This window comes from Aegilops tauschii, chromosome 5 (genome assembly GCF_002575655.3).
Source record: "Aegilops tauschii subsp. strangulata cultivar AL8/78 chromosome 5, Aet v6.0, whole genome shotgun sequence".
Lineage (NCBI taxonomy): Eukaryota > Viridiplantae > Streptophyta > Magnoliopsida > Poales > Poaceae > Aegilops > Aegilops tauschii.
The window spans coordinates 362,176,298-362,193,737 of NC_053039.3; the positions used below are offsets into that span (position 1 = coordinate 362,176,298).

Genomic DNA, 17,440 nt, shown 5'->3' on the forward strand with positions numbered 1-17,440 from the left:
TTCTATCAATTTCCCAACAGTAATTGGTTTACCCACCGTTTGCTATTTTTCTCGAGAGAAGCCACTAGTGAAACCTACGGCCCCCGGGTCTTCTTTCTCATATATTTGCTTGCGATCTACTTTTCCTTTGCATTTTTATTCAGATCTATTAAACCAAAAATACAAAAATACTTTGCTGCACTTTATTTTATTTGCGATCTATTAATTCAATCTATTACAAATTTCTAGCATCGTTACCCGAAAGGGATTGACAACCCCTTTAACACGTCGGGTTGCGAGGTGTTGTTATTTGTGTGCAGGTGTTGTTTACGTTGTGTTGCTTGGTTCTCCTACTGGTTCGATAACCTTGGTTTCATCACTGAGGGAAATACCTACCGTTGTTGTGCTGCATCATCCCTTCCTCTTTGGGGAAATACCGACGTAGTCCTAGCAGACATGAGCTTTTCTGGTGCCATAGTCAGAGAGCAATCAGTGTGCATCCAACTCGCTTGCTCACGAAGACCTAGGGCAATTTGAGGAAGCCCATCATTGGAATATACAAGCCAAGTTCTATAATGAAAAATTCGCACTAGTATATGATAGTGACATCATAGGAGACTCTCTATCGTGAAGATCATGGTGCTACTTTGAAGCACAAGTGTGGAAAAAGGATAGTAACATTGGTTATTTCCGGAGTCTCGTCCCGACTTGTGGGGGAATCATAGTCTCCATCATCCTTTCCTCACATGGGACAATGCTCTAATAATGAAGATCATCACACTTTTATTTACTTACAACTCAAGGATTACAACTCGATACTTAGAACAAAATACGACTCTATGTGAATGCCTCTGGTGGTGTACTGGGATGTGCAATGAATCAAGAGTGACATGTATGAAAGAATTATGAACGGTGGCTTTGCCACAAATACGATGTCCACTACATGATCATGCAAAGCAATATGACAATGATGAAGCGTGTCATAATAAACGGAACGGTGGAAGTTGCATGGCAATATATCTCGGAATGGCTATGAAAATGCCATAATAGGTAGGTATGGTGGCTGTTTTGAGGAAGGTGTATAGTAGGTGTATGTGCGGTACTAGAGAGGCTAGTAACGGTGGAAGGGTGAGAGTGCGTATAATCCATGGACTCAACATTAGTTATAAAGAACTCACATACTTATTGCAAAAATCTATTAGTTATCGAAACGAAGTACTACGCGCATGCTCCTAGGGGGATAGATTGGTAGGAAAAGACCATCGCTCGTCCCCGACCGCCACTCGTAAGGTAGACAATCAATAAATAAATCGTGCTCTGACCTCATGACATAACGGTTCACCATACGTGCATGCTATGGGAATCACAAACCTTAACACAAGTATTTCTCAAATTCACAAATACTCACTAGCATGAATCTAATATCACCATCTTCATATCTCAAAACAATCATAAGGAATCAAACTTCTCATAGTATTCAATGCACTTTATATGAAAGTTTTTATTATATCCCTCTTGGATGCCTATCATATTAGGACTAAATTTATAACCAAAGCAAATTACCATGCTATTTAAAGACTCTCAAAATAATATAAGTGAAGCATGAGAGTTCATCAATTTCTATAAAACAAAACCACCACCGTGCTCTAAAAAGATATAAGTGAAGCACTAGAGCAATATTGCCAAGCTCAAAAGATATAAGTGAAGCACAAAGAGTATTCTAATAAATCACGATTCATGCGTATCTCTCTCAAAAGGTGTGTACAGCAAGGATGATTGTGGCAAACTAAAAAGCAAACACTCAAATCATACAAGACGCTCCAAGCAAAACACATATCATGTGGTGAATAAAAATGAGCATCAAGTAAAGTTACCGATAGACGAAGATGAAAGAGGGGATGCCTTCCGGGGCATCCCCAATCTTAGGCTCTTGGTGGTACTTGAATATTACCTTGGGGTGCCATGGGCATCCCCAAGCTTAGGCTCTTGCCACTCCTTATTCCATAGTCCATCAAATCCTTACCCAAAACATGAAAACTTCACAACACAAAACTCAACAGAAAATCTCATAAGCTCCGTTAGTATAATAAAATAAATCACCACTTTTGGTACTGTTGTAAACTCATTGTTTAATTAAATTGGTGTAATATATACTGTATTCCAACTTTTCCATGGTTCATACCCCCCGATACTATCCATAGATTCATCAAAATAAGCAAACAACACATAGAAAACAGAATCTGTCCAAAACAGAACAGTCTGTAGAAATATGTAACTCTCGAATACTTCTGTAACTCCAAAAATTCTGAAAAAAATAGGAAAACCTGGGAAATTTGTGTACCAATCCATTGAAAAAATAATCAGATCAAAAGCACGTTTCTGTGAATTATGAAAATTATTTTCCTGGGCGCAAAAGTTTATGTTTCTCAGCAAGATCAAAACAACTATCACCGTAAGCTATCCCAAAGGTCTTACTTGGCACAAACACTAATTAAAACACAAAACCACATCTAACCAGAGGCTATATGAATTATTTATTGCCAAACAGCAAGAAAAAATATTGGGTTGTCTCCCAACAAGCGTTTTTCTTTAAAGCCTTTTAGCTAGGCATTGATAATTTCAATGATGCTCACATAAAAGAGAAGAATTGAAGCACAAAGAGAGCATCATAAAACATGTGACAAACACATGTAATTCTAACATACTTCCTATACATAGGCATTTTATAAGCAAACAAATTATCAAGGCAAACAAAAACTAGCATATGCAAGGAAGAAGAAAGAGACGATAGCAATCTCAACATGAAGAGAGGTAATTTAGTAACATGAAAATTTCTACAACCATATTTTCCTCTCTCATAATAATTACATGTAGGATCACAAGAAAATTCAACAATATAGCTATCACATAACATATTCTCAACACGATCCGCATGCATGCGAAGTTGACACTCTTCCAAAATAGTGGGATTAACATTAACTAAAGTCATGACCTCTCCAAACCCACTTTTATCACAAAATTCATAAGATTGAACATTCTCCAAATATGTGGGATCTAAAGTTGACACTCTTCCAAACCCACTTTCAATATTATTGCAAACATTACTATCAATCTCATATCCATCATGGGGCTTAAATAAATTCTCAAGATCATAAGAAGAATCACCCCAATCATGATCATTGCAACAAATAGTAGGCATAGCAAAAATAGCATCCCCAAGCTTAGGGTTTGTCATATCATTAACACAATTGACATTAATAGAATTTATGATAACATCATTGCAATCATGCTTTTGATTCAAGGAACTATCAAGTATGGGTGCAATAGCAATAATCTCATGTTTAACATAAGGAACTATAGCAAATTCATCTCCATAAACATTGGCATGATGGCCATAAGAATAGCAAGCATCATGTTCATCAAGGGATATTGCAATCAAATCATCGGAATCATAATAATCTATAGATTCATGCATATCATTATTTTCTTCCAAGGCAACGATCATTCTCTCGATAAATTCCTTAACATAGGCATTATGAGCATAGTTTTCATAGCAATATTTAAGTATGTCGGAATTTTCAGATTTGTAGAGAATAATATCATACTTTTCAATCCAAGAAGCAACTTCATGAGCACCCTTAAAAGCATCAAATTCTTCAATTTGTTCGGTATCATAGTAACTATAAACACCCTTTTCATAAGAAGATAAGATTTCATTATCATTAAACTCACATAGGTAGGGAAGGTGTTTTTTAGGGTTCTTAGAGCAACAAGTAAAATTATAAATTTCATAAGGATTCCAAGCATAACACAGCAACCTATTTATTTGATTCCATAAGAGTCTCCCTTTTTCAAACAAACGGTGACGCACAAAATGAGCATGCTCATCTAAAGATTTTCCCTCAACTAAACTAGTTGGGGTTTCAGCACGAGCACAAATAGATCGAAGATGATCCAAGTAGAAAAATTTAAGTGGATCCATATCAGTAGATTTTTAGCAAGCAAAGATGCAAGCAAATAGAAGGCACCTGGAAACACAAACAAAAAGACATACAGAAAGAAGGCGGAGAAAGAGGCAAAGAAGAGGGCGAATCTTTTCGAAAATCATTTTAGAAGTGGGGGAGAGGAAAACGAGAGGCGAATGGCGAATAACATAATGCAAGAGACGAGAGTGTATGATGGGTACTTGGTATGGCTTGACTTGGCGTAGATCTCCCCGACAACGGTTGTCGGTGTCAAAACCGGCATATCCCAGGTAGGGGGGCCCAAGCTGTGCGTCTAGGGATCGATGGTAACAGGGGACCAAGGGACACAATGTTTACCCAGGTTCGGGCCCTCTTAAAGGCGGTAAAACCCTACTCCTGCTTGATTATATTCGAAGAGTATAGAGATTACAAGAGTTGATCTACCTCGAGATCGTGGCGGCTAAACCCTAGATGTCTAGCCTATGAATATTTCGATGACGGTAATGAGGATAGCCTCTACGGACTAACCCCTCTAGTTTATACACACACCGAAGGGGCCTAGGGTTTGTACAAGGTCGGTTCATCAAGGAAGGAAACGATACACCCGGACTCTAATCTCGTCGTTCACGTATGGAGAAGTCCCACCCGGACATGTTGGACGGTCTTCAGCTTGATCTTGTACGGCCCATCCAACCCGGCCCATACTCCTGGGCCGGACACTCTGAGGAGCCATGAATCCAGGACTCCCTCAACGGCGCCATAAATTCTTCCTGCTACTTATTGAGCTTGCGTTGGTTTTTCCCTTGAAGAGGAAAGGGTGATGCAGCAAAGTAGTGATAAGTTTTCCCCTCAGTTTGAGAACCAAGGTATCAATCCAGTAGGAGACAACACACAAGTCACCGAATACCTGCACAAACAATCAAACAAACTTGCACCCAACGCGATAAAGGGGTTGTCAATCCCTTCACGGTTACTCGCAAAAGTGAGATCTGATAGAGATAGATAAACGGTAAAGTAAATATTTTTGGTATTTTTGGTTTATAGATCGGAAAGTAAAAGATTGCAAAATAGTAGATTGGAAACTTATATGATGGAAAATAGACCCGGGGGCCATAGGTTTCACTAGAGGCTTCTCTCAAGATAGAAAATATTACGGTGGGTGAACAAATTACTGCCGAGCAATTGATAGAAAAGCGCAAAGTTATGACGATATCTAAGGCAATGATCATGAATATAGGCATCATGTCTGTGTCAAGTAGACCTAAATGATTCTACATCTACTACTATTACTCCACACATCAACCGCTATCCAGCATGCATTTAGAGTATTAAGTTAATAAAGAACGGAGTAACACATTAAGCAAGATGACATGATGTAGAGGAATTAACTCAAGCAATATGATGAAAACCCCATCTTTTATCCTCGATGGTAACAATACAATACGTGCCTTGCTGCCCCTACTGTCACTGGGAAAGGACACCGCAAGATTGAACCCAAAGCTAAGCACTTCTCCCATTGCAAGAAAATCCAATCTAGTTGGCCAAACCAAACCGATAGTTCGAAGAGAATTACAAAGATATCAAATCATGCATAAAAGAATTCATAGAAGATTCAATTAATATTCATAGATAAGCTGATCATAAATCCACAATTCATCGGATCTCGGCAAACACACAGCAAAAAAGTATTACATCGAATAGATCTCCAAGAACATCGAGGAGAACATGGTATTGAGAATCAAAGAGAGAGAAGAAGCCATCTAGCTACTAGCTATGGACCCGTAGGTCTGAGGTAAACTACTCACGCTTCATCGGAAGGGCAATGGTGTTGATGTAGAAGCTCTCCGTGATCGAATCCCCCTCCGGCAGGGTGCCGGAAAAGGTCCCTAGATGGGATCCCACGGGTACGGAAGGTTGCGACGGTGGAAAAGTGTTTTCATGGATGCCTCTGTTGGTTTGGGGGTATATGGGAATATATAGGCGAAAGAATTAGGTCAGGGGAGTCATGAGGGGCCCACAAGGGTGGGGGCGCACCCTACCCCCCTTGGCGCACCCTCCGTCCTTGTGGCCACCTCGTGGCTCTTCCGACTTCATCTCCAAGTCTCCTGGTTGTCTTCTGGTCCAAGAAAAATCGTCGCGGAGGTTTTATTCCGTTTGGACTCCGTTTGGTATTCCTTTTCTGCGAAACTCTAAAACAGGGAAAAAAACAGGAACTGGCACTGGGCTCTAGGTTAATAGGTTAGTCCCAAGAATAATATAAAATAGCATATTAATGCATATAAAACATCCAAAACAGATAATATAATAGCATGGAACAATAAAAAATTATAGATACGTTGGAGACGTATCAAGCACCGCCACCACTAAAGATGGTTGCACAATAGCCCCCTTGAATAGATATGTATCAGGAGGCATCTGCTCGAAAAGCGTTTGGGAGTCCTCACATAGGAGGGACAAAACAGGTTGTCGGACAGAACAATGGCCTGACTAAGGTCTTCGGTATTGGTGGTCATGTCCCGCAATGGTTAGCATCATGACTACTAAACAAGGACAATGCATACTGTGCATGGACTCATCTTCAAGCTCAACACACTAGCACATCTATTGAACTAGCATTGACTAATCATGAAGTTCAACATAGTACCATGTCTATCTATCTACCATACTACACATGGTCTGATCATCAAGCATGCTACTAGAACACCACCTGCAGATCTACTCATACCACATGCTCACAGATCTTGGATTGAACGAGTAGGGGGTGAATGAACTTACAACTATCAAAGCGACAAGGAGGAGGCACGGAACAACTCGAGAGAAGAGGAGGAAGAATGATCACCACTGCAACCACCGCCGACCGGAGAAGATGTGCCGCTTGCGTGCTTGTCGGTGAAGAAGCCGCTCGGGATGGGGAGCTCGAGGGGGGCGACCGAACCAACGGGAGGTGACCCAATTCCTCCCGCCGTTTTTTCGGAAACATGCGTGATTTCGATGCCACATTCCCTTTCCATGCATGCCAGGAGCCTGGCTGAGAGGAAACCGTCGATTCAGCCGTTCTAAGCGGGCTTGGTTAGGAGGTGCTTTAAGTTTCGTGCGGGTCGAGATTTTGGTGCAGGCCAGGCAACCGAACGGGTCAACGTCGCATCCCCAAGGCCTGGCTGAGGAGTATGCATGCAACCAAGCACGTCCTTGACGACGCTAACACCACCTCATCGTTCACCACCATACATATCAACGAATTGATCTACTCCTACCTCTGCAACTCCATGAGCCTTAAACCCGTTGTTACCAGCTAATACTAAAGTTGTTTTCGTTTTAATCTAAGACTAAATTTGATTTTGTTTTACAAGAGTACACAAATTTGTCATTAAATGTCAAATTTTTGCAACAATTCTAAAAAAGCTATATTTTAATTTCCTAAAGCCAATTTCAAGAACAACACATAAAACATAGTGTGAACATGCGGAGCGTGGCCTTAGGAAACGATATACACATAACCTATCATGTAGCAATATGCCAGTGATCACAACTCGAAGGCTGTGTTGCCTGTTGGGTGTAAGATCGGTCATGCCGGATGGATGCCAACCCTAGGAACAAACTAAAACATACTGCCTCTGTTTCACAATGTAATGTGCCGCGCTATCCGAGATCTAAGTTTGACCATAAATTTAGTCAACAAGACCGACTGTATAGAGAGTATATATCATGAGCCCATGGCCGTGCCAAAATAGATACTCCCTCCGATCCAAATTAATTGTCGCTCGTGCTAAGTAAGCAATATTTAATATGGATCAAACAGAGTTGCTCTTTCTCCTGTTCATGCCATCGCAAAGAAACAATAAGTTTATTCAGACTTGGAGTTGTCTTTGCCAGCGTGTGGGCATGTTGTTACAATTTTCGTCCTTTTTTTCTAAAATTAATAACCTGGCAGTCCTCTTCAAATAGAACCCATTAGACTCTGGTTTAAAAAACATTGTTTTGTTAAATTTATTTATTTTATATTTTAAAACTAATCTGGAATCAATTTGTAGTTGGGATGGTTAGGTGGACAGTGATATTCGGGTCCATTAGGGTTCAAAAATTCTAGAAATTCTAATCTGTGATAGTCTTTGCCATGAAACTGGGAAAACCATACGATTTCCATGTGTGGCGTGGCCGTATCTTATACAGGTGTGCTCCACAAAACCTCGTCGCGGGTCTGGATTCTGGACCACCCACCGAACCGCCCGCCGGCGATAGCAGCCGCCGTCAATGGCCGCCGTCTCGACGGCCCAAACCCTCCCATTCCTCACCGCCTCCACTTTCCAGTCCTCGCTTATCTTCCTGCCCACAGCACGGCGGGCCCCAACCTCGCTGACCTACGCCGGCCGCCCTGCTCCCGCCGTCGCGTCCTGTCCTCGCCCCGGTGGAACCCACAGGACTCAGGCTGCCCGGTCCGTTCTCCCTGCCCGTGCTGCCGCTTCGTACTCCTCGGCGAGCGCGGCAGAAGGTACTGTCCGTAATCAAATTGGGGCTGTGCTATTGGCTTGAGCTCTTGTAACTGTTACAGTTGTATGCTTTTGAAGGGGATGAAGGCATGTCTGACCCGGAGCTGAGGCTGGTGCTGGAGCTTGCCACCGATGAGGAGCTGCTGGAACTGGAGGAGATCCTCTATGGTACCAGGTCTGGGGCTCGAGCTTGCTGATTGTTCCAATGCTGTTTAGCACTGAGATAACTGATTGTTTGGTTTAGATCATAGTGATGGGTATCACGAGACAGAGTTGGATTCGTTTGTTTCGAGTTTGGTTAATAGTGTGCATATATAATCTGCTGCGATGTACTAGTTGTTTTGGAGTTTTTGGCTGCCTCTTTCGGTTCCTACCGTTGGTTATGACGGTAAGCATGCTTTGCTGCACAAAGTAGTAACGCTAACCGCATTCAAATTATGGACAAAGAGGATCAGATCTATGAATTTACACAGAATAGTGTTACTTTTGTTTTAGAAATAATTTAATCAAACTCTTTGGCAAAAGAGTTAATTATGGCCAAAGAGGATCAGATCTGTGAATTTACTTTTGTAACGCTAACTAGATCATATTTATTTGGAAATGGTTAAAATTTCATCTCCTTTGTTTCTTTTTCCATCTACTGATTTTTGAAACCATCATGGTTTTTCTCTTGAGTTTTCTTTATTGTGCTGACTGATTCAGTTAGACCTGATCACTTTCCTGTGTTCGCATAATGGGACTGCCACAAAAAGCTGTGGCGCAATATCTAACTGTCATCATATTCCAATGTTTCAAATTGTGAGCATAAGCTTTGGTTCTGTGTCTCCTTATTCTGCAGCTATTTCAGCCCAGTGCTAAAATCAATTGCAAAAAGGCCGAACACCGTTTCTGTTGTTGTTTTGGATGATATCGAGGAGAGAGATCTTTTCATCTCAAAACTGGAGTCGAGGTTCTTGTATCTTGCTGCAGATGCACGCTCAGTTTTAAGGTCAGTCAAGTAGGCTTTTATCCCTGTATCATACAAAAATGTATCCCTGATTAGATTAGTTACCCTGTAGAAGTCGACCTGATATGGTTTGCCACCTTTTTGAACGTTTTGTACTTGTACAATCTTTCTTCATAGGGGCTGGAGGCCATCATACAGGAATGTCTTACTTCAAGTAAGAAGAGAACTTGGTGTTCAATGCTCCAGTAAATTATGTAGTGCAGACCTGGAGGCAGAAATATTTCTACACCTCCTGGATGAATATTCGAGGTATATAAATTTTATTTTGGGAAGTATAAGGATGCCCGAACACAAATTCCCCTGGGATATATGAAAATAGTTGTAAACTATGTAACCAGATACGCTGCAATCTATTTTCCTTTTAAACGGATATATACATTGCAATCTATTAACTAGTAATCGGCGCTATTGCAGTTTCATATTCATTAATTTCTTTTGTGTTTGAAAACTTCTAAGACCTATACTCTCTCTTTGCCACACTAGTGGTCTTGAATACTAAATTGTTTCTGCATTTAGCCGTCAGAAAGGATCATTTTCATTTCCATGGGATAAACAGAAATCTCCAAAAGAAAACCCTAGCATTGAAGTAAACAACTGGAAGGTGCTTACTGACGCTGCTTGGAGGATTGGATCAAAGGGTCTGGAAAGTACATTCTTGAAGGTTATTTGTGGTTATTTCTTTTCTTTTCTTTGTGACATTTCACTTCTTTGGCTAATTTCATTTTTTCTTTGATATGGAAGGGTGGCAGTGCATTGACTGTGAAAACAATCTATGAATCGGTATGAAATAAAGTTTATTTGTTGGAAGATCAAATTCTGCTACTTCTAGACACAACACCGTTGTTAATTAATGTTACTTACCATTATGGTAGTTAGCCAAGAGACTATCTGGAAAGCTGCTGATGGAGACAGCTAATTATGAGATTAAGAAAGAACTTGTTAAGCAGGTATACCCATTTTAATTGATTCTTTTGGTTTGCTACTCCTGAATTTTTAGTTATTGTGTGGTCATCGCTAGCGCAATAGATAGAACTTCATATCTGCGTTTGCCTAGTATAAGCTCTTGTTCTTTTTCCCCATCTGGAAAATGCATTGGCAAAGCTTGATATTTAGACCAACCATGTTTGCATGTTGCAACTGATATTCACTACTATCTTAATATAATAACCTCCAGAAGTAATGTCTTTACCATTTCCAGGGTGGCCGATTAGCTGCTGTTAACCTTGAATCCAGAGCTGGCTTGCTTGCAGCTAGGCAGGTAATACCATCTTTTTATCTTCATTCTATTCCTCAGTGAGCTAGTATGCCCAAAGTGTGTAGGAGGCAGCTGCTTTTGTACATCAATATTGGCATTGTACCCACGTTTTTTGTCGAAGATCGTACATACAGATGTCAAGTTTTAACAATAATCTTGAATGTATGCAGGGTTTGGCTCGTGCAGCATCTAGATATGTTGGCCTTAGGAGTTTCATGAGTTTACTTGGACCAATGTATGTTTATTCAAATATTCTCTAGTATATTTTCATAAACCTTTCCTTGCTGTTACCGCCTTATTTTTCTGGCTGTCAATATCTATCTTACACCATGATCTGATCAAATTAAATTTCCCTTTGCACATGGAGTATTTTGCCTGTAAGTCGCCTACTAACTGTTCTGTGCTTACACTTGACTGTCACACAGAATGTGGGGCACACTCTTGGCTGATATTGTGATCCAAATGCTCGGGACAGATTATGCTAGGATCGTGCAGGCAATCTACGCTTTTGCTCAGGTGAGGTTCACTCTATCTCCTTGTTTAGTCTCAGCAGCTGCATTGATGCATACGTCGCCTTTCTTACAGATTCGGCTTACTCGGTCGTGTTACCTAGAATCTCATGAAGAATGACCAGAGCAGAATCATCACCGGACAAGCCTAACTGGGCACTCTGATCTTGTCTACCATTACAGCTCCATAGTGTACATTCTGATCGCGCAGATCATTCCCGGTCGCAGTACTCCACGGTAAACTCTGCAGCTTTTTGCAGAGCATAGATAACAGAGCAATTGGCTGATGGTAGGTAGCAAGGACAGATAAGAAGAGCAGCATTTTCACCGCTTTGAATTTCAGAAGGCCCATAGCTGCTTCATATGTGGGAATTTGATTGTGAAGCTTAGGAAAAACAGCATAGTGTCAGGATTGAAACTGTGTATTAGTAGTACTTGACAAATAGCTCACGATAGACATTTGGGCCACCTACTCTCCGAAGGCGGTAGTTGCGGATGAATATACATCGACTTCACACTTCCACGGGGTCCGAAGTTGTAGAACATGCATTCCATTCTGTCCCGGTTAAACAATGTAAAATAACGGCTCCCCTCATCTTAAACTACTGCACCCTACCTTTCAGTTAGCCAAGGCGTACTTCGTTGGCATTACTTCATGCTTATACCAGCCATCCATATATCTTAGACACATGATATGGTTGCATCGCATTTGCATATAGCACCCTGCGCTGATCATCGATGTTTTTTTCCCTCGCGACGTTCATTGGAGCAGTATCTGTCTACTTATTACTGGTTTGGATGCTGGTTTTGCTTAGGACATAAGATATCTGTGATATTTGCCTCACCATCAACAAGTGCACTGGTGATTTTGGCAACCTGAAGATGGTCGTGCAAAGTTTTTCCTAAACTTTACATGTGAGAACGCGAGGTGCTGTGTGCAAAGTTTCAATAGGAGACGAGAGCCATGATGTGAATGAGCGCCATGTCTAGTGGTCTAGAAGGATGCATGGTCCATTGTTTATAGAGCTCGGCTCTCACCAGACCGCCGAAGCTTTCTAAATCCCGGGCACTTACCGCGTGAGAAGGAGCCGAAGGAACCGCTGCATGATCGGCACCATAAAGTGCGGCGCGGTCCAGCCCACGCCAACACCCGTCTTCTCTAGGGGTGGTGCGACATGGCTGCTAAGATGGTGATCAGCCTGGGGGGCTCGCGGCGGCGGAAGCGCGGCGAGGTGCTGTTCCGGTTCGACTCCTTCTGCCAGCCCGGCTACCCGGCGCAGCTCGCCGGCGCGTTCCGGGACAACGTCAGGACCCTCCTCGGGCTCGCGCACCTGGAGGCCGGCGTCCAGGGGGAGACAAGGTGCTGGTCGTTCCAGCTCGAGCTGCACCGCCACCCGCCCACCGTCGTCAGGCTCTTCGTCGTCGAGGAGGAGGTCGCCGCCTCGCCGCACCGCCAGTGCCACCTCTGCCGTGTCATCGGTACATATAGGCTTTACATAACCATTGCACGCACGAACGCGCGTGATCAGTCTGTCACGGGGAGATGATCGGTCGCGTATGTGTGTCGTGCCGTGTTGCAGGTTGGGGTCGGCACCTGATATGCAGCAAGAGGTTTCACTTCGTGCTGCCCAAGAGGGAATCCTCCGTGGAGACCGATGGGCTGTGCTACGGGATCGGCCACGGTGGCGGCGCCGCCGAGAAGGCGTCCAAAGGGACGGCGACCTCCAGGGGCCACCTGCTGCACGGCGTCGTGCACCTCAACGGCTACGGCCACCTCGTCGCCCTCCACGGCTTCGAGGGCGGCTCCGACTTCGTCTCCGGCCACCAGATCATGGACCTCTGGGACCGCATATGCTCAGCGTTACACGTAAGGTACGTACGTATGTCTGTGACGTTGCAACGTACGTACGTGGTATATATCGATCGCAAACGTATGTGTATATGCTCTGCATGAGCGAGCGATGAGTTCTCACGTGCACTCACTCAACCAAACCTATGCTGTGTGTTGCAAGGACGGTGAGCCTTGTGGACACGGCGAGGAAAGGGCACATGGTGCTCAGGCTGCTGCACGGCGTCGCGTACGGCGACACATGGTTCGGGCGGTGGGGCTTCAGGTACGGCCGCCCGAGCTACGGCGTCGCGCTGCAGTCGTACCAGCAGTCCCTCCACGCGCTCCAGTCCATACCGCTCTGCGTGCTCGAGCCGCACCTCTCCTGCTTCAGCCAGGAGCTCCCCATGGTGGTCACCAAGTACCAGGCCATCAGCGGGCACAAGCTGCTCAACCTCGGCGACCTCCTCCGCTTCATGCTCGAGCTCCGGACCCGCCTGCCGGCCACCTCCGTCACGGCGATGGACTACCGCGGCATCATGTCCGACGCGTCGTGCCGGTGGTCGGCCAAGCGCGTGGACATGGCGGCCCGCGCCGTCGTGGACGCGCTCCGACGGTCCGAGGCGCCGGCCGCGCGGTGGGTCACGCGGCAAGAGGTGCGGGACGCGGCGCGCACGTACATCGGCGACACGGGCCTCCTCGACTTCGTGCTCAAGTCCCTCGGCAACCACATCGTTGGCAACTACGTGGTGCGGCGCGCCATGAACCCGGTGACCAAGGTGCTCGAGTACTGCCTGGAGGACGTGTCCAGCGTGCTCCCGGCGGCGGTCGGAGCCGGCGCCGGCGTGCCGCCGGGCCACGGCAAGATGAGGGTGCGGTTCCATCTCACCAGGGCACAGCTCATGAGAGACCTTGTGCACCTGTACAGGCACGTGCTCAAGGAGCCGAGCCAGGCGCTCACCACCGGCGCGTTCGGCGCGATCCCAGTGGCGGTAAGAATGATCTTGGACATCAAACACTTCGTCAAGGACTACCACGAAGGGATGACCGCTACCAACAGTGGCGTAGTCGGGCATGTCTACATCAGCCTTTGCTGCACCTTGATCGTGAGGAACGGGAGCCCGGAGCTGGTTCCGCCGTACGAGACGGTGACCGTGCCGGCGCATGCCACCGTGGGCGAGCTCAAGTGGGAGGTGCAGAGGCTGTTCAGGGATATGTACCTCGGCCTGAGGACCTTCACGGCCGAGTGCGTCGTGGGGATCGGCGCCGGCCTGGAGGCCAGCCCGGCGCTCGGGCTGATCGGCGTGGGGAGCACCGTCGTAGTCGAAGGGGTGGTCGGCGAGCAGCAGGAACCGTTCGAGGAGGGCGACGAGAGGAAGAAAGCGGCGGCCGTGTGCGAGGGGAGCGGCGACGTCGGAGAGAGGGTCGTAGACTGCGTGTGTGGAGCGGACGACGACGACGGCGAGCGCATGGCGTGCTGCGACATCTGCGAGGCATGGCAGCACACGCGGTGTGCCGGGGTCGCGGACACGGAGGACGTCCCGCACGTCTTCCTCTGCAGCCGGTGCGACAACGACGTGGCTTCGTTCCCGGCCTTGAACTGCTAGAAGCTGCTCCAGGCATGCTCGGTACGGCATACCACAATCGCTGCTAGTCTATCTACATGTAGTATAACCGAGGACTTCAACTGTTTATATTGTCTTTTTTATTACAGTTTGACTAATTCACATGTAGATGTTTTTTAAGGATGTCACATCTAAGCTCCCACAAATATATAATGCAGCAACAAGAAACAAAAAAAATTAGGACAAAAAATAGACCACAAATAGAGTGGACATGAGCTTAGATGTGACATAACTATGTCACATCTAGTCCTAGACAGACCCTTTTTATTATTATTTCCGAAAAGGAGGATTGCCCCGGCCTTTGCATCACAATGATGCATGCAACAATATTATTAACTGAAGTCTCCAGTAAGTATGCAGTACGTTACAAAAACTCGAAAAAGTTGTAAAAAAAAAAAAACAAAGCCACAACCGGCAAAAAAAGACAAGGTGCCTATACAGCTATCCTATTGTTGGACTGCCATCCAAACATGTTGTAGGTATTCTGTGGGGAATGTATCGGGTGCTCCAACCCTTGGAGTGCTCCCGAGTGCTTCACACATTTTAAAATGTTCATAAATTTTTTGAAAAAAAATCTAGCACATTCACACAACATCAATTCATGTTGTCACAAAATTTTAAATCAAAATTCAAAATATTACTCGAGATACAAAAATGACAAATTTCACATCAATGTGATAGTGGGCCAAATCTCAAGCCCAACTTATGTTATGTACTATTTATTGTCGAATTCTTCATATATGTTTTTCTCGAGCTATTTTTCAAATTCTTATTCTAAATTTTGTGACAATATACATTGATGTTGTGTGAATGTGCTAAAAAAATTCTAGATTTTTTTGAACATTTAAAAATGTTATGCCGAGTTTGGAGCACTGGGAGCACCCTAGGGGTGGGAGCACCAGATATTCTCCCGTATCCCGTGCTACCGTCTCCCAACGGTGCACTCATGAGCCATATGCTCCTTGGCTTCCACACGACTGGGTAACGACCACGTACGGATCCAGGAAGTTGCTCTGTAGATGACCTGCAAAAAAATTGTAATGTTCTATCTGTTAAAAATGATGTCATTTCGACAGTTCCATGTGGCCCAAATCAATGAACACACTCTGACTCGAATATACACCGCTAGTTTAGGCTCCACCCCATTTAACCGAGTCCCAAATTAAGGTACCAATGCTACTAGGTGGACTAACATTAAAGACCACGTGTACTGTGCGCCATAGTCTGGCTAGCAATCGATAAAGAGATGTTGAATCGACTCATCATGATCACAAAAACAACACCTTTTTTGCTGCCCTCCTAACAATGTTTTGCTAGGTTATCTTTAGTCAAGACTACTTTCTTATGGACAGACCACATGTTTTTAGAGGCATCTCAGTTTCCCTAATGAGGAGCGAGTTTGGGATTGGGCCAGTGTTTATCATATCAATATACATTGACTTTACTGAGAATGCCCCTGACACCAAAAGTCTCCAATGTTGTGTATCTGGCTTGTCCGACAATTTAATCTCCCTCAACCTACGCACGAGATGTAGCCATCTATCTCATCGCTCACCTAGCTACTAGTGATCTTCTGAACTAAATGTTCGAGGGAACCGATCCTAGAATTGTACTGGCAAAAGCCTCTTTCCACTGTACAATGTTGTAAAGAGTAGGATATTGAATGGCCAGTGGCGTGTCCCCTAGCCATGTATCCTTCCAAAACCTAACGATATTGCCGTTCCCAACAATGAATTGGGTCATATTGAAAATAGCTATCTTTGTACGCATCAACCTTTTAGAGCAACTTCGAGTCGGAGTGAGATTTTTTTTTTCTGTACTAAGCAGAAATATGTGCATGCGGAACCCATGTTTGAAGGGAGATGTCAGATATTTTCATCAAGTTAAAAAACTTATAAAATAATCCAAATTCAGGGCAAGTTTTGTTGTTAACCTAAACAGGAATGTTTCGGTGTTAACCGTGTAATTTCAAATACTCTATTGATCATCTTCTACAAATTGCCAGAGTGCCAGTCACATGAGGTTGACTTGATATATGTTATCGGTCAAAATTGAGATGGTTGGCAGCGGGGTAGCCAAGCTGCCAAGGCAAGGCACGCTTGTGCAAGTGGCCTTTGTCCCCAACATGCGTATGTGGACTCCACGTGAATGTGCCGGGTGTACATGTATTTGGCTCGCACTTAAAAACTTGTTGTCCTTTTTATTTTGGCATATTAAGTGAGAGAGTGTATCAATGGCCTAGATCCTAAGAACAGACGTCCCTAGGACCAGAATAATTTTCCCAACCAGATTAGGCAAGCCTGGCAAGGTATGGGTGGTTTCTCTATCCCCGTTTACATGGCATAGCTTGATGTCCTTCAAGTGCACAATGTTAGTTGTAGTTGCTTTTTGAAGTAATAATATGGATATCACAAAGAGTTGAGGAAATTGTTGGTTGCCCTTTGTAGAGGTTCGTTGTAATGTGCTTGCAAGTTATTTCTTGATTCCAAGCAAAGGCATAATGGTGATGGAATTAACAGAGATCGATTAAAAGTAAAGGACTCGATTGCATAGCAATGAAAGTAAAGAATGTGAGAGAACTCAGGAAACTATTGCAATATGTGTATGATGATACTGAATGGAAAATGTTCTATCATTGCAATATGTATATTTGTGAGAGCAAAATCAATAATAAGATATGTAGTAATGTCTTAGTTCCATATCATGTAGAACCACCATCACCCCCATAGTTGTCTCCTGAGTACGGTGGTGATTTCCCCGTGGATGTGGCAAAAGCATAGGGGCCT

General features: G+C 44.2%; 2 protein-coding genes across 2 annotated transcripts; both read left to right on the forward strand.

The window, feature by feature from the left end:
* The first annotated feature begins 8,081 nt into the window (after positions 1–8,081).
* LOC109757578 (uncharacterized) lies at positions 8,082–11,827 on the forward strand. The gene is made up of 11 exons (XM_020316413.4): positions 8,082–8,433; positions 8,510–8,606; positions 9,270–9,419; positions 9,555–9,686; positions 9,954–10,098; positions 10,179–10,217; positions 10,310–10,384; positions 10,636–10,695; positions 10,863–10,927; positions 11,118–11,208; positions 11,278–11,827. Exons 1-11 carry the CDS (start codon positions 8,196–8,198, stop codon positions 11,320–11,322), a joined length of 1,137 nt encoding a protein of 378 aa, XP_020172002.1. The 5' UTR covers positions 8,082–8,195; the 3' UTR covers positions 11,323–11,827.
* Positions 11,828–12,313: 486 nt separating this feature from the next.
* Positions 12,314–14,743, forward strand: LOC109757594 (PHD finger protein PERSISTENT TAPETAL CELL 1). The gene is made up of 3 exons (XM_020316423.4): positions 12,314–12,680; positions 12,782–13,073; positions 13,214–14,743. The coding sequence occupies exons 1-3, from the start codon at positions 12,377–12,379 to the stop codon at positions 14,634–14,636; spliced, it is 2,019 nt and encodes a 672-aa protein (XP_020172012.1). The 5' UTR covers positions 12,314–12,376; the 3' UTR covers positions 14,637–14,743.
* The last annotated feature ends 2,697 nt before the right edge of the window (positions 14,744–17,440 follow it).

Bases quoted from the DNA above. Each gene is read 5' to 3' on its own strand.
- LOC109757578 (XM_020316413.4), top strand. From the start codon at position 8,196: ATGGCCGCCGTCTCGACGGCCCAAACCCTCCCATTCCTCACCGCCTCC. The intron at 10,696-10,862 runs GTAATACCATCT...GAATGTATGCAG, and splicing joins GCTTGCTTGCAGCTAGGCAG to GGTTTGGCTCGTGCAGCATC. The intron at 11,209-11,277 runs GTGAGGTTCACT...CCTTTCTTACAG, and splicing joins CAATCTACGCTTTTGCTCAG to ATTCGGCTTACTCGGTCGTG.
- LOC109757594 (XM_020316423.4), top strand. From the start codon at position 12,377: ATGGCTGCTAAGATGGTGATCAGCCTGGGGGGCTCGCGGCGGCGGAAG. The intron at 12,681-12,781 runs GTACATATAGGC...GCCGTGTTGCAG, and splicing joins CCACCTCTGCCGTGTCATCG to GTTGGGGTCGGCACCTGATA. The intron at 13,074-13,213 runs GTACGTACGTAT...GTGTGTTGCAAG, and splicing joins TGCTCAGCGTTACACGTAAG to GACGGTGAGCCTTGTGGACA.